At 42.0% G+C, this 23315-nt stretch overlaps 1 protein-coding gene across 2 annotated transcripts in view; it reads right to left on the bottom strand.

Moving 5' to 3' along the window:
* Positions 1-23315, bottom strand: part of LOC122664622 (D-xylose-proton symporter-like 2) — a 114404-nt gene that overhangs the window by 76988 nt on the left and 14101 nt on the right. For both annotated transcript variants that reach the window (XM_043860523.1, XM_043860522.1), the window contains exon 3: positions 1767-1845. In XM_043860523.1, coding sequence (XP_043716458.1) covers positions 1767-1845 — 79 coding nt within the window. The remainder of the gene's footprint in view (positions 1-1766; positions 1846-23315) is intronic.

The raw sequence follows: 23315 nt of genomic DNA, 5'->3' as shown, positions 1-23315 counted from the left end.
AAACATCAACAAAAAACTCCAATAGCAGCAAACAACCCTAACCCTAAAATCGATATGGGTCAGGGTTTTGAAAAAAAACCCTGAAAAGAAGGATCGATTGGGGTTAGGGGTCTTCAAACACTTGGAAAGAGGCAAATACTGAGGTCGAGTGATCTCTGTAGGTGGAGTAATCATCCCTCAAAAAAAAGGCAGCAAGAATTCAAACTTGTAATCGTAATATCGATTTGAGTTAGGGTTTTAACAAGGAACCATAAAAGGCAGGATGTAAAGATTTTGCTGTAGGGACAGATCCAGCCATCATATTGTGTTCAAACTGAGGTCGATTAGGGCTTGGATTAATTGGGAATTATCCCTAAAACATTGGTTGCATCTGACAAGGGAAACCCCAAAATCGATTGGAGTCAGGGTTTTGAAAAACTCTGACAAGGTGAAATCGATTTGGGCATTTAGGCTGGAAAACAAATAATAAAAGATGGAGATAAAGAAAAAGGGAAGTTAGGTTTAGGAATAAGGTAGAATATGGCTGGAAAAAGGCTGCATAGGGTGTTCCTAAATTAGAGGATCAAGTTCATAGAGATCTGATCTCAAAGAAGGGAAACTCCAAATCGCAGATGAGGCTCCAGAAGGTTTTTTTAATAAAAAACGATAGAAGAGAAGGGGGGCAGCAACTAAATCATCGATATTATGTTTACCTCATTAGTGCTGCCCCTTTTGTTGGGCTGAAAAGAAGAAGAACAGGAGCAGGAGAAAACCGAAAAGAAGGGAGAAGAAGGGAGAGATCGATTGGAGGAGAAGGGAGAAATAGGGTTTTTTCTCTCTCTAACCTAGATCAGACCAGCTCTGATACCATGTTGGTTGAACCGTGGGTTAGAGAGAGGGAATCAAATAATAGAATGGCTTGTATTAATGATAGAAAGGCCCCTCTATTATAAATAGAGGGGAAGTTACAAATAATAGAAGCTAGGCGATGTGGGACTAAAACCCACATAGCTGACATACGCTAATAACACTTAATAACATAAAAAACCCCCCAAAAGGACCAGAATACCCCTACGGTATTCTAGAGTACATATATTCTAACAATTTATTTTCCACAAGAAGATTCAATTGTATAAGAAAAAATTTGTAGTTTTAGTATTTCTTTAATTATCAAACATTCATACTTCTGGCCTTAGATTCTTGAAAAGGGGTACACTTTTAAATCATCATTATAGTATAAGTAAGATTTTGTGTGAGATAGCAGCACATAGATGCACACATATTAATTGTTCACGCCTCTCTAGCCAACAAGCACTCAATGAACAAATTAACAAATAACCTCTAGTATATAAGCCTTTTGAGAAACAACAAAACCAGAACCACCCAAGATGGACACATGATTGACCTCAGATGAACACAACTAATAAGTGAACATATGAGAGAGCAGCTGTGAGTTAATAACCAAAAAAAGTAAAGCTTTGTGCCTTATTAAGACTTATTCCAAAGTAAGCAAAAAAAGAAAAGCTTTGTACCTTATTAAGACTTATCCAAAGTAAACAAAAAAGGAAAGCTTTGTGCCTGCTTAAGACTAGAATGTTTGAGCTGGCAAAACTGGATTCAATAGCACAAAGAAGAATTGATCCTCTTAAACAGAACTCTTAACCATGTAACAAAGGAAAATTGACATGCTAAGCCAACGAAGAGAAATGACATACTGAGAATGTATCAGTTCAACTGGGAATAAAACGATTAGCATCCTAAAGCAGAGAATTTCAATCAGAGCATACCTCTAAAGAAATTGTAGCACCAGATGTGGCCCCAATATCGTAACCATAAAGTACTCCTCCAAAAGCAGGGAATAAAAACCTAAAGCTTATCGAGTTATTCATTGCATTTTATTCATACAAGAAATAAAAAGAGAATATATTGTTTCACTTCAAAAACAACCACAAAAACGTAAATTTATCATCTAACATACTGTTGTATACTAACATATTTATAACCTAGATATAGAAACAAAAGTTAGTTGCATGACCCCTCATTCAACACATGGTAAACTCTAGATGGAATCACTTACATGACCATTATTACAAAGCCAAAGATACAATCTGTACTGCAGGAAGTGAGTGATGCATTTGTGCTTCTTTCAAAGTTCTATGGCATGCTTGCACATCACATGTAACAAGTCCTTCTTAAGTAATGGAAAATAAGGGATACTAGAAGTTATGACATTACATAGGTATCAAATTATAGAAGAAGAAAACAATGAAGAATATCTCAAAAACAAAAAGAAATGGACTCTACCAATAATGCCAATTGTTGAAGTTTGAGTTTAGGGGCAGATAGGTCTTTTACTGTAGTTATTTCAGTCTTTTGTTATTTTCGGTTTAGTGTAGGGGCATTACTGTCCTTTTGTCCTTATTATTTTGTTATTAATACAAAGGCAGCTGACCTGCATGAGAACTAATTGTTCTGCAGCAGGTCCCTTTCTCTCTCGGGATTTGTCTGCCTTCTCTTCTTTCTTCTTTTCTTCTTTCTTCTTCTTCTTCCTCTAATCTGGTTAGTAGTTCTTGGTAGTATAACATGGTATCAGAGCTTCTCTAATCAGATTGGAGTCTCTTCCTCTCTTCTCCGGCTGATCTCACTTTCATGATATTCTGTTGTGGTGTGCAGCCATCTATAGCTGTGTTTACTATGGATTAAAACCACTCCTTTCCCCATTAATGTAGTATTTTATTCTTGCCTACGCCAGTTCTGATTTCTGAATTGAAGATTATGTCACCCCCTCCCAAGGATTGCAACAATTGACTTCAAGGGAAAATCCTGACAAGTGTCGATTCCTCCTGTATGGCAGTTGTTGGAGCTATGCTACTTGAAGGCTGTGATAGTATGGTTTCTGGTTACTGATTGCAATCGACTGCATACTATTTTTCATCTCCATTGCTGCGCATCTGAGGTTGGTGGTGGTCACATCAAAACTCTATAACGATCTCCCTTTGGCTTCGATTTTTGCTAGTTTTCTGCTTGTTTGTTTCTTCTGGCTGATTGAAGATTCAAACTCCTATATACACATGGAGTCAGTTTCGGTTGCTGCTCCCTTTTTATCTCTACTTACTGCAGTTTAGTTTGTTACCTGCTTCTTGAGTTGATTTCTGCTGCCTTAGAAGTGTTTGAAGGATTGCCTGAACCAGCTGCTGCTGCCATTATTTTTTTAATATCCTTCTCTTATTATGGCTGATACAAAGACTTCCACCGACAATGTCAATGTTCAAATTACTTCTATAAAGCTCAAGGGGAGTTCTAATTGTCTATTGTGGGTCCAAGCTGTCTGTGATTACATTATGGCTAAGGTTAAACTTAGCTACATTACCTCTACCCCTCCAACATCCGATTCTAAGGACTACGGTACCTAGGTGAAGGAGAATGTCATTATATTAATTTGGTCATGGAACAGCATGGACCCGGATATTGCTGCCAATGCCATGTTCTACACCACTGTAAAGGAAGTGTGGGATGACTTAAAGGAGACATACTCTAGGGAGAAGAGTACGACACGTATTTATGACCTCTATGAGCAGTTGTTCCAATTCCAACAATCCGACAAGTCTCTCTAAGAGTATTACAATGCTTTTAAGGGCATGGTTGAAGAATTAAATGTGTTCCAGCCCCTTACTACTGATATTGAGAAGTTGAAGGCCCAAAGAAACGAATTTTTTGTCTCCAAATTCTTGGTTGGTTTGAATCCTAGTCTGAAGACTGTGAAAGGACACCTACTTGCAGGTGAATCAGTTCCCACTTTGAATGAAATCTATTCTAGGCTGCAGCGGATTGTTTCTCCTGGTTCCAACTCAGAAACCAAACCTAAAGGAAATTCTGCTTTTACTAATACCAGAGGTCGTGGTTCAGGGGGAGGACGTGGCTTTGGTGGCCGTGGTTCAAGTGGATAGATTGATAAAGCTGCCCGGCTGTGTTCTTATTGTGGGAAGCCAAATCATACTGTGGAGACATACTGGTCCAAGCATGGGAAACTAGAATGGGCTCAAAAATTGGCCAATCATGCAGCTCCTAAAGATGTTTCTAACTTAGTTGCACCTAATGATACCAAACCTGGTCCAGCAGTGGGAGATTCATCTTCCAACCTTCGTGATGAGGTTCATCTACTGATGCGCCGTATAAAGAGTCTAGAGTCATCCACTTCCACTACTGGGGCATCTACTTCTGCTGCCACATTGGCTCATGCAGGTACACCTGCTTTCTTTTCCACCACCTCCACACCCTAGATCATGATTCTAGGGCTTCCGCCCATATGACTGGTAAGTCATCTATGTTTAGTTCCATTTCATCTAATTCTCACACTTCTGTTATTGTAGCCAATGGTTCCTCCACACCTGCTACTGGGCATGGCATTGTTTGTCTTAATTCTGACCTTTCTCTTTCTTATGTATTATATGTTCCTCAATTTCCCTTAAGTCTACTTTCAGTTAGCCAACTTAGTAAAAATTTGAACCACTCCGTTGTATTCTTTCTTCTCACTGTATTTTTCAGGATCTTCACATAAGGAAGACGATTGGTGGAGAGTGTGAGAAAGATGGACTGTATTATCTGTATGGCACTGCTCCGTCTGCTTCAGCTGCAGCTACCTGTTGGTGGAGAGTCTCTTTATCAATGGCATTGTCGACTAGGACATTTATCTTTGTCTAGATTAAAAAATTAATTTCTGCAGTTTAAATCTTTGGATAGGTTAGAGTGTGAGGGCTGCGAGTTGGGTAAGCATCATCGTGCTACTTATCCATCTCGTCCTATGCCCCGTAGTACGTCTTTATTTTCTTTAGTACATTCACATGTGTGGGGTCCTTGTCGTGCAAGTAATAGACATGGTTTTTGGTACTTTGTCACTTTTGTGGATGACCACTCTAGAACTACATGTTTGTATCTCGTAATAATATAAATTCTCACCATATGGTATATATGCATCTGCATGACCTCCATAGTAACCACACCGAATGAAACTATCAGTTTAATGCTTCTATTAACATTTTTAGGTCTGATAATGCTTTGGAATTTGTTCAAAATGAGATTTCTTCTTTTTGTGATGCTAACGGGGTGATTCACCAAACTAGTTGTTCTTATACCCCTCAACAAAATAGGGTAGCGGAAAGTAAGAATAGGCATTTACTTGAGGTAGCCCGGGCTCTAAGGCTGCATATGCAGGTGCCCAAACATTTTTGGTGTGATGCAATCCTTACTGCTTGTTTTTTGATTAACCGAATGCTTTCATCTGTACTTGCAGATAAATCCCCTTTTTCTATTTTATTTCTTGACTTACCAATTTTTAGCTTGCCTCTTCGGGTTTTTGGATGTGTTTGCTTTGTTCATAATCTTCATCTCCCTGGTGATAAGATAGACCCTAGGTCAACCAAATGTATCTTCCTGGGTTACTCTCGGACCCAGAAAGGATATAGGTGTTATGACCCTCTGACCCGACGGCAATTTGTTAGTGCAGATGTCACCTTCTTTGAAGGCGCATCCTATTTTTCTGGTCAGCCCGACTTGTCAGGTGATCCATTAATTGTCTCTGATCCTCCTCCTATTCCGGCTATTGTCCTTTATGTCTACCTCTCCACTACAGGTGTGTCGGCGGAAGAGGCGTGTTGAGCAGCTCAACATAGATAATACTGAGCCATCTACATCGCTTCCTGTACCGTCATCAACCTCTGGTAGAGATTCTAGCTTACCTACTCTCCCTGACTTACCAGCTGATCCAGATCCTGAAGACTTACCTATTGCCACTCGGAAAGATAAGCGTTCTGCTGCAGGTCCCTTTCTCTCTCGGGATTGCCTCTCTTCTGTTCTTTCTTCTTTTTTTCTTTCTTCTTCTTCTTCCTCTAATCTGGTTAGTAGTTCTTGGTATTATAACACCAATGTCGGCTCACAACCTCTAAAGAGAATGTTACACTTCCAACTTCGTTAAAAGTGTGCATCAGGTTTTAGTAGCATCGATGAGAATCAATATCTGCAGGCTGAAGGCACACAATGTAGCATATTAATGACTTTCAAGCTTCTCTACTCTCTAAGGGGTGCAACTGTTGTGGGAAACTAGGGAAAGATTATAAAATAGCAATAGTGGCCACTATGTGGAGCTGTTGGCCCAAATCTACTTTCTTGTGATTTCTGAGTTAGATTCCTAGATAATCTTGGACCATTGCCAAGTATTCCAGTATCAAACGCTTTTATATATCTTTACATTAAATCAATTTAGAAAGTAAATTGGCGATAAGATTTAACCAAAATAGTGCCCATCACTTTTCTAGATAGGAACATTTTGGAGCATTTTCCTTAATAAAATTTTAACATTTGGATTCTATGATGTAAAAGCTGTCAATTGTCACTGAATAAAACCTTTTTGTTCCACTATTGGGGGCTTCAAGTAGAGCCTAACCATAACAAAAGTCCTAACACTTGTAACAAAATCGGTCTTACATATTCACCAACCAAACTACACAATATTAAAACGTACCAAAAAATTCAAAGTTTTAAAGGTAGGAAAATAAAAGATAGAGAAGAAACCGTGCATAAGCTGCATTTTGAATTTATGATATTTTCAATTACGAATGGGATTCATGATTACTTATATTAAGAAGGTTGCTAAAGATGTCCAAGGTGACTCGAAAGGAAAATGCAAGAGAGACTTGGTGGTGGGATGATGAGGTTCAAGCAGCCATTAGGACTAATAATGCTACTTTTAAGACATGGCAAAGGACTAAGGATGCAGAGGATCTACAAAGGTATAAATTAGCCAGAAATTAAGCCAAGAAAATTCTAAGAAAAGCTAGGACGAAGAAATATGACGATCTTTATAACAATCTGAGCACAAAGGAAGGGGAAAAAGCTATCTATAAGATAGCTAAAGTGAGCGGAATGTCACAGACTTAGCCTTCTCTAAGCAACCGTGCTGGCACTTAGCACTCACATTAGCACTAAGTCAGCCTTTCTTCACTCCTTGAGGGACTTGGGAAGAGAACTTAGAGAACAAAAGAGAGTTTGAGTGAATGAACTTGAATTGAACTTTGAAAGCTTGAGTACAAGGCTTGCTAACTCACTTGCTTGGTGCCTTGGCCAAATGAGACCATCTCTATTTATAGGCACCCCAACTTACAATGAATGGCTATGATCTATACAAGTGTCCTCCATCCAAAGGTGGAGAACTCTCTAGAATAGAGTCTAGAATATTCTTAGATATTTACAAGGGTGCTCTAGAAGCTTGCTAGATCTTTCCTACGTTCTAGAGGTTCTAGAAGGTTTCTAGAGCAAGTCTAGCCTCTTCAAGTATGGAGAGTTCTAGACCTTGGTTCTTCCTTGGCCCAAAGTCCATGTCAATGGACCTTGCAAGTCTTGGCCTTGGGCCACAATTAGGCGGGCTATGACATTCTCCCCCAACTAAGTTGGCGATGTCCTAGTCGCGTCCTCCTCGTGGAACTTTCGAATTACCTCTTGGAACTGCCATAGAGAGTCTGCGGGTTCCCAACTTGCTTCTCTCTCCTATAGCCCCTTCCATTTGACTAGATACTCCCTACTAGGAGGTACTCCTTGTTTCTGAACGACTCAGTCTGCGATCATGTACTCAGCCTCCTTGTCGTAGGAAGTTGTGACGCTCATCGATGCCCTTGTTGATGTTCCACGGCTTGAGTCTTCCACGTCTCCATAATAAGGCTTAAGCATGCTTGCATAGAAGACTAGATGTATCTTGAGCTTAGGAGGTAGGCTTACTTCATAAGACACCTTGCCCACCTTCCTTGTGATCTCAAATGGGCCCTCGTACCGACGAACCGACCCCTTGTGCACCTTCCGTAGGGACTTGAATTGTTGAGGTAGAAGCTTCACAACCACCATGTCCCCAACTTCGAACCTTGCTGGCCGCCTGTCTTTGTCCGCCTACTTCTTCATCTTCTTAGTGGCCTTGTCTCAGTACGACTTAGCCACGTCCACCTTCTCTTGCCACTCCTTGGCAAACTTGAACGCCGAGGGGCTCTTTCCCGTGTAGCCTTTCATCACTGTATGTGGCATCAAGGGTTGCTGTGCCGTGGCAATCTCAAATGGACTTTGGTTTGTTGCCTCGCTCCTTTGGAGATTATAGGAGAATTGGGCCACATCGAGCAACTTAGCCCAATCTCGTTGGTTGGCACTCACGAAATGCCTCAAGTAGAGCTCCAACAAGCTGTTGATGCGCTCCATCTACCCATCAGTTTGTGGATGGAAGCTTGTAGAGAAGTGTAGTGCCGACCCCATCAACTTGAATAGCTTTGTCCAAAACCTACCAGTAAACCGAGGGTCTCGATCGCAAACGATCAATCATGGCACACCCCAATACTTGACGACATGCTTTAGGAATAGCCTTACCGCCTCTTCCGCCGTGAAGTCTCTTGGTGCAGCCACGAACGTGCCATACTTAGAGAATCTGTCCACAACCACCATGATTGACCCATACCCCTTCGACTTGGGTAGGGCACTAATGAAGTCCATGGAGACACTCTCCCATGCTCTCTCAGGTATAGGAAGAGGCTCCAACAATCCCCTAGGTGGTTGCTGCTCCACCTTATCTTGTTGGCACACAAGACAAGTCTTCACATAGGCCTCTATGTTTTCACGCATCTGAGGCCAATAGTATGCCGCCTCTAACAATGCCCGTGTGCGTCGCTGCCCTGGATGACCAACCCATTTGGTATCGTGGCACTCCCGGATCAAATTTCTCCTCAAGTTGTTCCACTTAGGAACATCTAGTCTTCTCTTCTCAGCATAGAGCAAGCCATCTTGCTCCCAAAACCTCCATGTCTTACCCTCTTTGGCAAGGGCAAGTAAACTCTTAGCTACTGGGTCGTGTTGTAGACCTTCCTTGATTAAGCCCATGAGCTCTCCTTCCGGTTGGCTAAGGGAAGCCAACTCCGCCTTTCTACTTAGTGCATCGGCCACCTCGTTAGCCTTGCCTGGCTTGTACTTGAAGACGAAGTCGAATTCCGCCAAGAAGTCTTGCCATCTAGCTTGTTTGGGACTTGGCTTCTTTTGGGTCTGGAAGTAGCTAGTGGCAACATTGTCCGTCTTCACCACGAACCTCGACCCCAACAAGTAGTGTCGCCATGTCCTTAGGCAATGCACCACCGCGGTCATCTCCTTCTCATGGAGGGTGTAGCGCCGCTCCATGTCGTTGAGCTTGCGGCTCTCATATGCGATGGGGTGCCTTTCCTGCATCAACACTCCACCAATAGTGAAGTCAGATGCATTTGTATACACCTCGAATGGCTTGCCATAGTCTAGTAAGGCAAGCACTGGTTCCTCCATAATCGCCTTCTTCAAGTCATCAAAGGCGTCTTGGCATGAGTCCGACCATTCCCATGCCTTATTCTTTTTCAGGAGATCAGTGAGTGGAGCTGCCCTCTTTGAGTATCCTTGAATGAACTGCCTATAGTAGTTCACCAAACCAAGAAAAGTCCTCAACTCGGTAACCTTTGTAGGTGCCTCCTACTCCTGTATAGCCCGCACCTTGCTCTCATCCATCCTTAATGTTCCACCCCCAATCTTATGCCCTAGAAACATCACCTCCTCTTGGGCAAAAGAACATTTCTCCTTCTTAAAATATAGTTGATTGTCCTTTAGTACCTTGAAGACAACCCTCAGATGTTGCATATGCTCCTCCAAGGTGTTACTATAGACAACGATGTCGTCCAAGTACACCACCACGAGCTTATCCAGATAAGGGTGGAAGACTTTATTCATCAATGTGCAAAATGTGGCTGGTGCATTGGTGAGGCCAAAGGGCATAACCAAGAACTCATATGAGTCATACCGTGTCACACATGTGGTCTTGGCCTCATCTCCCACGACAATGCGGACTTGGTAGTAGCCCAACCGCAAATCCAGCTTAGTAAAGTATCTTGCCCCACCAAGTCTATCAAATAGATCAGCTATCAAAGGAATGGGGTATTTGTTCTTGATGGTTACCTTGTTTAGCGCCTGATAGTCGATGCATAGTCGAAGTGACCCATCATGCTTCCGCTGGAAGAGAACTGGGGCGCCATATGGAGCTTTGGACGGGCGGATGAACCCGGCATCGAGTAAGTCCTTCAACTGCTTCCTTAGCTCCTCCAACTCTAGCGGTGACATTCGGTAAGGTGCCATGGCTGGTGGTTTGGCACCGGGCTCCAACTCGATTGCATGATCCACCTCCCTCCTAGGTGGAAGTGTCTTGGGTAGCTCGGGTGGCATGAAGTCCTTGAACTCCTCAAGGACCTTCTCGACTGGCTTGGGCAACACCACCGTAGGGCTGTTCTCCTTCTCCTCGAGCAATGCCACAAGGTAGGTGTCTTCCCCCTTCTTGACCCCTTTTTCCAACTGCATGGCTGAGAGTAGCTTGGGGCCTTCCTTGGTCCTTTGTACCGTTGGGACTATGTATGGTGCACCTTCCTCCATGATGCACACTGTGCTGATGAATGGCATGGGTATAGCTTTAACCCTCCTCAAGAACTCCATACCCAATACCACTTGGAAATCATCCATAGGCACCACCGACAAGTCTACGGTGTCTTTCCACATCCCGATGCTCATCTCGACCCCTCGAGCGACACCTTCTATGGGACAAGCTTGGTAGTTAACTGCCTTCAGCCATCCTCCCTCCTTAGACGCCTTTAGTCCAAGCTTCTTTGCCTCCTCTGTCGAGACAAAGTTGTGTGTGGCGCATGTGTCGACCATAGCTCGCGAGGGCTTCCCGTTGATGTGCGCCTCCACATACATAAGCCCCTTTTGAGAGGTAGTGGCCTTGACCTCCATCGCTTTGGCCTTGATGGAACCTAGTTACTGTAGGGACCCTACGTGGGCTTCATCTTCACCCTTCTCCAATAGGGCATTGAGAGCTTTCCTCTTGGGGCAATCCCTAGCCCAGTATGGCCCGTCGCACAAGAAGCACTTGTCCTTTGGAGTGAACTTATCCTTCTTGTCAAACTTGGCCTTACCCTCCTTACTTGCAGGGGTCTTGCTACTTCCTTCCTTGGGAGGGTATTTCTTGGGACCTTTCTCTCCCCCACCATTTCCTCCATTGCTCTTCTTGACCTTGGTATTATCTTCCCTCCTGAACTCCACCAATGACTCCGCCGCTGCTATGGCTGAAGCAAGATCTTGCACGCCTCGGCATTGTATTTCTTGCGTGGCCCAGCCTTGGAGGCCATCCATGAAATTGAAGAGAAGTTCTTCATCGGTCATACTAGGGACCTCAAGCATAAGTGTTGAGAACTCCTTGACATAGTCCCTAATAGACCCTGTGTGCTTGAGCCTTTTGCGGCTCTTTCTAGCCAAGAAAGCAGCATTTTCAGGATAGAATTGCTTCTTTAACTCCTTCTTTAACTCATCCCAGGTGTCTATAGTGCAGGTACCTCTTTCTATGTCAGCATGCCTACTACGCCACCATAGGGTTGCAGTGTCGGTGAGGTAGAGTGTCGCGGTCCGTACCTTCGTCGCCTCATCATCGAGCGTCATTGCCTCAAAATACCTCTCCATGTGCCACACAAAGTTGTCGACTTCCCACGCATCTCTCTTCCCATCAAATGGCTTGGGCTTTGGTACCTCCACCCTAGGCACCTCAGGCGAGGTAATGGCTCCCCCGGCTGCTGCCCTCCTACACATAGCCCAATCTGCTTGAACTTTGTCGATGCGAGCATTCATCTTGGCCAATGCTTCCCACACTTGAGCCTTGAAGGTGGCAAGCTCCTCTTGTTGGGCGTGCACTATGGTGTTGAGAGAGCTTTGTAGGGACTCCTTGAGCTCCCCCATCTAGCCCACAAGCTCCTCCTTGAGCTTTATCACGTGGCCTTCAAGCTCCTCCCCGCTTTGCTCTACAACATCGAAGTGCTCCTTTACCTCGGCCGTTGCTAGATCCACCCGAGCTAGGCGTGACTCCATAGCAGCATCAACATCAACAGACTTGCTCTTGCCTTTTCGCTTCTCCTTGGTGGGAATGGCCTCCCTTCCACGGGCTTGCTCGTCCACCACCATGTCTAGCACTTCCGAGTTATTAAGCATGATGTCGATACCACAAGTAAGCTCCCTCGCAACCGAAGCTCTAACACCACACTTGTCACGGACTTAGCCTTCTCTAAGCAACCGTGCCGGCACTTAGCACTCACACCAGCACTAAATCAGCCTTTCTTCACTCTTTGAGGGACTTGGGAAGAGAACTTAGAGAACACAAGACAGTTTGAGTGAATGAACTTGAATTAAACTTTGAAAGCTTGAGTACAAGGCTTGCTAACTCACTTGCTTGGTGCCTTAGCCAAATGAGGCCACCTCTATTTATAGGCACCCCAACTTACAATGAATGGCTATGATCTGTACAAGTGTCCTCCATCCAACGGTGGAGAACTCTCTAGAGTAGAGTCTAGAATATTCTTAGATATTTACAAGGGTGCTCTAGAAGCTTGCAAGATCTTTCCTAGCTTCTAGAGGTTCTAAAAGGTTTCTAGAGCAAGTCTAGCCTCTTCAAGTTTGGAGAGTTCTAGACCTTGGTTCTTCCTTGGCCCAAAGTCCATGTCAATGGGCCTTGCAAGTCTTGGCCTTGGGCCACAATTAGGCGGGCTGTGACAATAGATCTCGACTATGTTAGATGTATTAAAAGTGAAAATGGTGAAGTACTAATAAGGGATGAGGACATTAAGAAGAGATGGGAAGGTTATTTCTACAGCCTACTAAATAAAGGAAGTTCAAGTAATAGTGTTCCAAAGACTGCAACACCCATCAAGACACTACATGTCGTAGATATACACAAAAATCAGGATGTCTGAAGTAAAAGAGGTTTTGAGGACCAAAGTCGGCAACGCATAAGGCCCATATGAGGTCCCAATAGAAGTGTGGAAGAGCTTAAGAATCTATGGTTTATCTTGGCTAATCAAGCTGTGTAATAAGATTATGAGCACAAGGAAAATGTAAGATGAATGGAGGAGAAGTATCGTGGTTCCTATTTACAAAAAAATAGAGGTGATATTCAGAGCTACAATAACAATAGAGGCATAAAACTATTGATTCATACTATGAAATTATGGGAGAGTGTTATTGAAACCCACCATATACAAGAAACTACTATTGCGAAGAACCAATTTGGTTTTATGCCAAGAAGATCCACGACAGAAGCTATTTACTTACTTAGGAAACTCATGGAAAGATCTAGAGATTGCAAGAAGGATCTCCATATGGTCTTTATTGACCTAGAAAAAGCTTATGACAGAATCCCTAGAGAAATAATCAGGCAAGTACTAGAGAAGAGATTCAAGAGAAGAGTTTCAAGTAAATATGTGGACACAATTAATGATATGTATGATGGTGTGGTGACGAGTGTAACAACTGTGGGGGGCCAAGGTGGTGCACTCTCGGATGTCCGGAATACTAGATTTATTTTAGTTCCGGAGCAAATTTGGATGGAACAGAACAAGAGGAGATTCGATGGTAAAGGAAGATTATGTAAAGCTATTATGGAGGTTATTAAATCTGAAATCCGAGATGCAGGTCCTTTATGTCTTGTAAGTTGAAAACTATGGATGATTTTCTGCTCTCGTTCTTTTGAAATTGTCTTCTCTACTCCCACAGCCCAAAGTTAATGGAGTTGAAAGTGGCAAAAACCAGATTTGGGTTCGATAAAGCTCAATATAGATGGTTGCTCTCTGGGAAACCCTGGTCACTCAGGAGCAAGGTATAAAATTTCGCGATATATCGGTATCTCGAGCTTACCGAGATATCCGAAATATCCGAAATATGGTGAAATTTTACCGAAATATTGCCTTTTTTCTACAATATTTCGGGAGTCCATCTCGGTGGGTTTTTGGCCATATCTAGGCCTAATACTTCATGGACACCCTTATTTAAGCTAATAAACACAGTTAAACCTTCATATTGTAAAAAAATGAACTCAAAGTGGCGTTTTGGGCTTGCACCCTTGATTGACAGTATACGAGACCCTAATGTATAAATAGTTAAATACACATTGATTAGGTAGTCAAAGACATAAAAGAAATTTAAACAAACTAATTAAAACTCATAAGACATAATTCATAAATCATATTCTCATAAACTCCATAATAGTCAATGACTCAATAGTCAATACTCAATAGTCAATACTTTAATAGGCAATACACAAAATCACAACTCACAAGTTCACAAATCACAACTTACAAATTACAACTTACAAGAGACAAGGATGCAAGACTCACAAGACTCACAAGTCATAAGTGCTAATAATAGTTGTTGTACCTTCCTGGATCAACCCTACTCATGGCCCGCTGGAGTCGACGTCCATTGCTCTCTGTTTGAAGGACATGTGTGGACCACGGTATAGTTTTGGAGAAGAAACGAGTGTAGTCATCCACAACTGTCATGTAAATAGAGTCATCAACATACGGTAGGTAACCTATCCTAGGATATGGGTTAGAGATACCAATCGGTCCAGCCTAGGAAGAAGATGATCCAGTATGATATGATGTCGGCGGAAGCGGCATTGGCACTAGTTGCATGTATGGCTGGTGAGGTCGGTAGCTAGTGTATACAAAGATGTCATCCATAAAAGATGATCCAGTATGTCCTTGGGACTGGGACTAGGAGTCATAGTCCCCTACCCCACTAAACTGCCCATATCCATATCCATATCCATATCCACCGTGAGGTTGTGATGCACTATAATCCGATAACAATGGAGTGGTATGTGCATTAAAAGATGGGGCACGCCAATGCCCAATCGATCCTCCCTCCCTATCACTGATACTCAAACCGCCAATAGAGCTAGACAAGTCATCATTGTCCATATAATCAGCTTGTAACTGTGTTTGACAACCCCTACGCTTCCTGCTGTATGGTTATATGGGGGCTTATGAGGGTGCGGGTGCGGGGTCACGTGCACCGTGGTCCGTATCCTGTGTGGCATGATCAAATTATGTCTCTCTAGTGAATCGGACTGGCTCTACAGGCACCGTATCCTCGCCTACCATATAACGCTCTCACATTCCATCAAATTCTTCATCATCACCACCACCACCATCACCATCACCACCATCATCATCACCTGAGGACCTAAACCAGTTATCATCATCAGCAACATTGTCACCAGTGGGCTGGAATGGTATGGGTGATGCTTCCCGTACATGTATCTCCTTTGTCCCTCATGTCCCATGCGTATGTGTTGCAATTTCAGCCTCAAGTTGTAATACACATACACCATGTCAGATAGACATTCAGACCCCAATCTGTTGCACCTCTTAGAGTGGATGCGCCCAAAGGTACTCCAGTTCCTCTCACAGCCAAATGCGGAACATGTTTAGGCAAGGACCTTGATTGTTTTTCTCCTTAAATTCTCAGCCGATTCCCCATACAACACCCACCATTCAGCAGCATTACAAGTTTACAACAAAAAAAGACATGTGTCAAATGTTGTTTCAAGTTTCAACTTTCAATACATATGTAATTTAAAACTTAAAAGAATTAGATATTGAATTAAGTACCAACATCACAGCGTGCTCTGCCTTGTATTGTAGCATCGGTTCCAAACCTTCCTAATGCATCCCTAAACATCTTCATCTACACCCATGTGGAAAATTAGTAATTAGTTATTACTAATTATATTCCAAATTGTTGCAAATGAATTCTAAGACTCACCTCATTGTTGCAAATAGCTTGTAGTTGACCATCTGGCTCCAACTTCTTCACTACTTGTTTCACAACATCAATAAGTTGAGTTTCCAACCCAAGCCTATTATTATATTGATACTTGGGGTTCAAGTAGTATGCTGAAATTTAACATATAGAAATGAGATATTGTCAAATGCATAGGTAATTAGTAAATAGTAATACTATGAATTAGTTACAAAAACAAATTTACTCATCAGCCTTATGTAGTGGATGCATAAGTTGATTCTCCCAGGCCCCAGCGAGCATTGATGATATCCAAGAAGTGCTTACTACTGCGAGGAGCCACACTGTAGACACTATCTTTCATCAAGTCCATTGCAGCATATAGGACTGGCATGGTAAAACCCTTGAGAGCAGAGTCAGCTATACGTAGAACTTTAACTACTAGCTCCAAAACTTTCACTACTTTGCTTAGTTTTGTCCAGACCAGAAGTCCTCAGATGACATGGTTGCTTGTACTTCCCTCCCACTTGCAGTATTGGAACCCTTCCATCCAAACCACTCCTCAGAAGCAAACACACTTCTCAGCCCGGCCTTCTTTGTCTCAATGCTTTTTAGGGCAATGTAGTTGGTGGCAAATCTTGTAATGCCCGGCGTCACCAAGTCACCCCCACATTTTTCCCTCAATAGATTGAATACAAAGGAATGGTTGTATACAAAGTTGGTGACTTGTCTTGAACTTTTAACCACAGTCTTCACCAACTATAACTATCCCATATCCTTAAGCATTAGATCAATGCAATGGGCTACACAAGGAGTCCAGAAGAGCCGGTACTTTCTGTTGTTCATCATCTTCTCACCAGCCAACTTGAAGTTGCTTCCGTTGTCCATTATAATCTAAACAATATTCTCAATTCCCACATCTTTTTCAACCACTTCCTGTAAATGTATTTTGCATCCTTTATCTCTTTAGATGCATCCATAGATTTGAGGAAAATTGTCCTCCCAACACAATAAACCATAAAATTGATCATGGATTTTCTTGTAGGCCCAGTCCATTCATCTGCCATTACAGTCACCCCATATGTCTCCCACATACTCCTCATCTCCCCAATGTACTCATCGATCTCAGATTTTTGTTGAGGTAGATAAACATTTATTACCTCATATGGGGTGGGCCCTTGAACCCTGGGCCAGCCTCTGCAATTGTATCAATCATGATATCATAATGGGGGCCTAGTGCAATGTTTGTTGGGATGGTATGGTACAGCATCCACTTAGCTAGTGACTCTTTAACTAACCCCTTCATCCCCTTCCATGCTCCTTTGATTCGTGGTTGACTGCTTCCTTTCTTCCTATGTAGTTTAGGATCTGATGCTGATGATGGTACTGGTGCTGATAGAGGTGTTGGGGCTGCCTTCACACTTCGTGATCTTTTAAAAGGATTGAAAGATCTAAAACCTCCAAATGTGCCAGCTCCTCCACTACCCCCTACTCTCTGTCTCTGCTGATCATCTTGAAAACTAACTCTACTCCTTGAAACAGTCCGTCGAAAGTCCCTAGCCTCCTCTGCTGTTTGTAGATCATTAAGTACTGCAATGTTCTCATTATCATCATCATCATCATGGTATTGTCCTCCTCTTCCCATTGAACTCCTCGCTGCATCCTCAAGTTGTTCTCTTATTCTTTGATTGTCAGCCTTCCTCTTCTTCTTTCCCCTCAAACTCTCACCAATCTCCCTAGCTACTTGCACAAGTGTCATGTGGCAACCTACAACATCTTTAGATCCTCCATTCAGATGTTGTTTAAGTCTATTGGACCCACCTCCCAAAAACTACATGTGACAATAGTAACATTGGGATTTTCTCTTATCCCCATCAATTGGAGCATAGTTGTCACGGCGTCACGGCGATCCAAGTCGGTGGAGGGGTGTCACGTCGATATATCGACATGTCGCCCGCCATGGCGTTGCCATGGCGAGCATGTCGACCATGTTTTATTTTTTATTTTCTCTATTTTTAATGTTTTAATAGATGTATACTCAAGCCATGTTTTATTTTTTCTCTATTGTTTCTCAAGTTTTAAGGATGGCAATCTTGTAATTAAGCAAAATCTAAGAAAGGGCATAAAAGGGTTTTGATTTAATGACTAAGGGTAAACTTGGAGGGATGTGTAAATTATGGACAAAGGGGAATAAAAGAAGAGAAGGGTACTTTAGGAAAAAGGAAAAAATAAGGGTTTGTAATAACCCACGATCGGATTTCAACCTGGGACGGAAAAAGGCAAAGTACGAAGGAGATAACTCCTTCAACTCTTCTCGGTCCAGTCTAAACCTTCAAGCAAAGCATCGCCACATCATGTTCTATCAATTCCAGCAAGAACTCATCACAGAAATCAACTAAGCAAGGAGTATTTAATTCCTGGAATCAGATCTGGCGACTTCTTAGTTGCAAAACAGAGACAAAGAGACAGGAAGAAGAAATCGAAGAGGGAAAGAAGAAATAAAGAAGAAATCGAAGAGGGAAAGAAGAAATAAAGAAGAGATCGAAGAGGGAAGGCAGAAATCGAAGAGGGAAAGAGAGATAGGAAGAAGAAATCAAAGAAGGACGCCATGGCATAGGTCGCCATGCAGGCTTCTCCAGCGCCAGGACGCCATGGCGACGCCATGACAACTATGAATTGGAGTGCCATGTAACCATGCAATGTCACCCCTATGCTGGCTGGCTGGCTGGCCTCTGTTCTCTCTGTTCTCTCTGCCCCCTTTGTTGACTACTTTCCCCTACCTTTTGCTCGCCCTTTGCACGTTGTCTTTCATGATCCTCCATAATAATACTTGTTTATTGCAATGTAAGTAAACAAATAATTAAAAACTTAATATAAAAGCACTTCAATTGAGACTTTTAGAATACTAAAACAATTGTATAGCTATTTAATATTTTTCCCCTAACCCTTATATTTTTCTCAAAATTAAAAACAATTTTTTATATATAATTGTAATATAAATATTGAACTAACACAACAAAACCGAAAATTATTAAACATAATATATATCTAATGCATTTCAAAACATGTAGAAATTACTTTCATATTTTTTCATGATTTTTCAAACCTAAAACTCATATTTTTCAATTTATTTCTTTTTTTTATTTTTTAAATATTTTTCTTAATTTTTGAAAATAAAAATAATTATTTATGGGGAGAAAAATAAGTTCGGCACCGTGAAGCCATAGATCGGCCATTGGTGTCTAACATATATTTAATTGATCCTCATCTAAGTTATATTACCACTAATTTTTTTCCTATTTTAGTTGTAGGAAAATCAATTTTTAAAACCAGAAAATTAAAAAAAATATACATATGAAAAAAAAATTCGACACTGTGAGGTTGTAGATCAACCTCCGGTGTCTAACATATATTAATATCATCACCATCCAACATGTATTCAATATACTATTTTCAAAAAAATTAGTTTTAGAGAAAAAATAATTACCTTAAATAGTGAAAAATCCTTCACAATCTTGCTAGGAGGTGTTTCCAACGTGTTTTTGGCGACGATCCTTCAAAGAAGATGAAGAACAAGTTGGAAGATGCTTAGAATCCAAGTTGGAAGAGTAGAAAACAAAGAAAAAAAACCCAAAAACAGCTTCTGCCCAGCTCTCGGTCGATATTTCGACCGTTAGCTGGTGAAATATGGTATTTATAACCATGGTTTAATGAGTCACGTGAGGTGTTTTGTAACATTTCGGCGATATTTCGGTATATCACCGAAATGTTCCGAAATGTTAAGAAATATCGTCGAAATTGTCTTTTTTGGTTTCGCCTTCACATCTCGTCTCGGCCCTACCGAAATTACCAAAATTTCACGATATATCGCGAAATTTTGTACCATACTCAGGAGCAGCTGGAATATTCAGAGGTTCAGATGGTAGTCCTTTAAGATCTTTTTCAATGTACTTGGGGATTACTACAAACTTCATAGCTGAATCCCAAGCTCTCTTGGTTGGTGTTCAAATTGCCAAGGATCGAGGTTTTACCAATACTTGGATTGAATATGATTCAAAGTCAGTAATTTGTTGCATTGTGTCTCAATCGATTCCATGAAATTGTCTGCAGCTCTGGCACCACCTCTTACTTTACCTCTCTTCAATCACTTCGAATGTTACACATTGCTATAGAGAGGTGAACTCGGTTGTAGACTGTATTGCCAAAAACTGTGCATCTTCTAGAAATTCAGAATCTTGGATTTCTCACCCTTCATATAATCATATGTAATTTGGGATGCCCAACAATGATCAAGATTTCGATTTATAAGATGATGAATGTTTTTCTTGTCTATGTTTTTGACTTAAGGATCTTCTTATGGCAATGCTGAAGGAGAATTCCTAGGTCAAAAAATTTTGGTTAAAGTCTAGGCTCCTGCTGATGGCAATGCCGAACGTGGGGTGCTTGGATTTTTTATTAAGCCCTTGTTTGTTGAGTCTGGGTATGCCCGGACTCTAATCATGTAACTATTATATTTTAATATACTTTTTGCTGACCTTTTAGCAAAAAAAAATGAATTCCCAATTACAATTGGGTTACATCAAGGATCAGCTTTAACCCCTTATTTGTTTGCGCTTATCATGGATGATTTGACCCGAGACATTCAAGATGAGGTTCCTTAGTATATGCTTTTTGCCGATGATATTGTTTTGGTGGATGAGACAAAAGAAGGGATTAACACCAAGTTGGAGTTATGGAGATCAACCTTGAAATCAATAGGTTTTAAGATAAGTAGAACGAAGATGAAGTATATGGTGTGTAAATTTGGTTACACTAGGACTGATAATGACGTGGTGAAAATTGATTAGAGGGAGATTCCACAAAGTGTGATTAATTTAGGTATATGAGCACAATTATAAATAAAGAAGGTGATATAGAGTATGATGTTTCACAGAGAGTAAAATAGGATGGATGAAGTGGAGAGGTGCTTCCAGGGTGTTGTGTGATTGGCATATTCCTTTAAAAAAAAGAAAAGTTTTATAGGACAGTCATATGACCAGCTATGGAATGTTGGGCAATAAATAGCATAATCTAGATAAACTCCGTGTAGCAGAGATGAGGATGCTGAGATCAATGAGTGGCAAAACTAGGAAGGATAAAGTAAAAAATGATCATATAAGAGCTGATTTCGGAGTTTCTCTGATACATGATAAGCTACAAGATTGTTGTTTAAGGTGGCATGTCCTTCTTCAACGGAGGCCTTTGGATGTTCCATTACAAAAGAGTGATTTTATTCTGTTTGAAGGAACTAAAAGAGCCAAGTGGTGGTCAAGTGCATAGCGCATTTGGTAGCTAGTGGTGCGTAAAGGCCCATTGCTATCAGGAGGTCTTGAGTTCAAGTCTTCTGGTTCACATCCTACATCCCCCCCTACCTATCAAAAAATAAAATAAAAGAGCCAAGTGCAAACCTAAAATGGCCTTAAGAGAAGTGGTGAGTAAAGACATGCATAGCCTAGGCCTTGTATCAAGTATGACCTCAATTGGAGGGCAATGATCCATGTGGCCGACTGTAGCACTCGTGCCCAAAATCCGGGGGCCTAATTTGAACCTATTTACAACACCCACACCTTACCTAGACCTACCCTTGACCCATGGTAAGTGACCCAAACCATATGGTCCAACCACTTAGGGGAAGTCCTAGACCTATCTTGGCAGCCCCTTCACATTTTTGGGTGGGACCACAGCCTTGGTTGAAGCCCAGGACCTCACAGGGCTTGAACTGGACCCATTGGCTGACCATGGGATACCCTTAATACCTCTCAGCTGTATCAGCCACCTAGGGAGGCGGCAGATCTCCTATCAGCTGCTCCATCTGCCCCTTAGCTCAAAAATGCCTAAAACAGCATCTTTGTGCTGTGGGACCCACTTGGCTTTGATGCTAACCAAACCTATGATAACCCTAGGTGCTATGAGACCCTCCCTTATCCTTTCATACTTTGTGAGACCATGGAGAGGGATTTAAATTGTCTTAATGTGGTTTTAAATCAGTTTTAAGTTGGGATTTCCATAGACCATCCAAACAGGCCTTAGTAAAGCCTATCTATAAATTGAAATCAGCTTCTAAAACCCCTATTTGCTCAGCCACTTTGCCAAATTCGTGGGAAGGAGCTGAAGGAGGAGAAGCAAATGAACTCAGCTGGTCCATCACTCCATCCCCTCTTGGCCTAGATCTTCAAGGTTTGCTGATTTCTTTCTATTCCATTCAATTCCTCCATTGTTAGGGTTTGATTTGGAGAATTTATCTGGGGTTTTCATTGGGAAAACCAAGATTACTTCGGTGGTTGATCTAATTAGTAATCCGATTGAAGTTTTAGACACTATTATACTTCCTCTAGCTCTAGGTATGCCTAAGCTATAAACCATTTATGATTCTTGATCCAATTTGGGCTTCCAAGCCTTGAAATTATTACCAAAACCCTCCCCCATCAATTGGTTTAGTCTCTGAGGTTAATAGACCTAATTGGAGGTGTGGGGATCATTTTTTGGGCTGCCATGAAGCTTGGGTTGGCCAGCAACCAAACCAGGCTGTAAATACAGCAAATCTGGCCAGGGTAGTATGGTCCCAGGCGGCAGATCGCCATCAGCCACCCCTGCCTATTTTAGGCACTGTTGCCCCTATTTCATGCCCTTTGTGCCCTAGTTTTCTCCCAACCCTATTGGGCCAAACCAAGGGTTAATTATGGGACACCTTGGGGGTATTTTCTTAGGTTAATTGTAATTAATTTACACTTCTATGGTTTACTAATTAGGATTAACTCAAACCCCCGGTGAGGCCGTGCGGGTACCTTTGGGAAGCGAATTGCGGGATTGATTCTCCAAGACTATGAAGATTTTGTGAGTTAGATATTGATTTATCTACGAAGTGTTTATGATGCTTTTAGTTTTGATTGTTGCATACATGCATTGGGTTTGATTAAATGCATCACCATGCATGCTAGAGAATTTTGACATGATAGGCATCATACATGTTTGCATATCATTGCTGTCATATTATTTTCGTTACTGTTCAAGGCATATGAAAGGTTTATTTGGCTGTTGGCATATTGGTTTGGTGATATTGATGGTGGATGTGTATCATGCATGTGGAATGGGATCCGGGAGCCGAGGGTAATGCCGGTCTCGTGATTGCCATGTGGTCATTAGAATTGCATCTTGCATTAGGCTGGTAATGTAGTCCTAGAATAGGAAATAATCCTACTAGGAGCCAGGTAAAAACAGGTTCTGTGCGGCATCTTTGCCCTTCCCAAAGCCACCATCAAAGCTATGGAAGCCATTTTCTGTGCTTCCCTCTGGAAAGGAAAAGAATCCCACAGATTCCTCTACCCTCTCAGCTAGAAATCCATCTGCCTCCCAAAATCCGAAGGAGGTCTGGGCATCCGCCGTATCCGTGATTCCAATACCACGGGTATTTTGAAGCTTATTTGGAAAATCTCCTCTAAGCATGACTCCATTTGGGTCCATTGGGTCTACTCCCACTTCCTCAGGAATGACTCCATTTGGACTGTATCCGTCCTTGTGGATTCTTCTTGGATCTGGCGCAAGATCCTTCTTCTCCGCCCCCTGGCCCTTAGAGCCATTTCCTCTTCCATCTTGGATGGATCCTCCACCTCCCTCTGGCTTGACCACTGGCATCCTTTTGGTGTCCT

This window comes from Telopea speciosissima, chromosome 6 (genome assembly GCF_018873765.1).
Source record: "Telopea speciosissima isolate NSW1024214 ecotype Mountain lineage chromosome 6, Tspe_v1, whole genome shotgun sequence".
NCBI lineage: Eukaryota > Viridiplantae > Streptophyta > Magnoliopsida > Proteales > Proteaceae > Telopea > Telopea speciosissima.
This window is presented reverse-complemented; position numbering and strand designations above follow the sequence as displayed.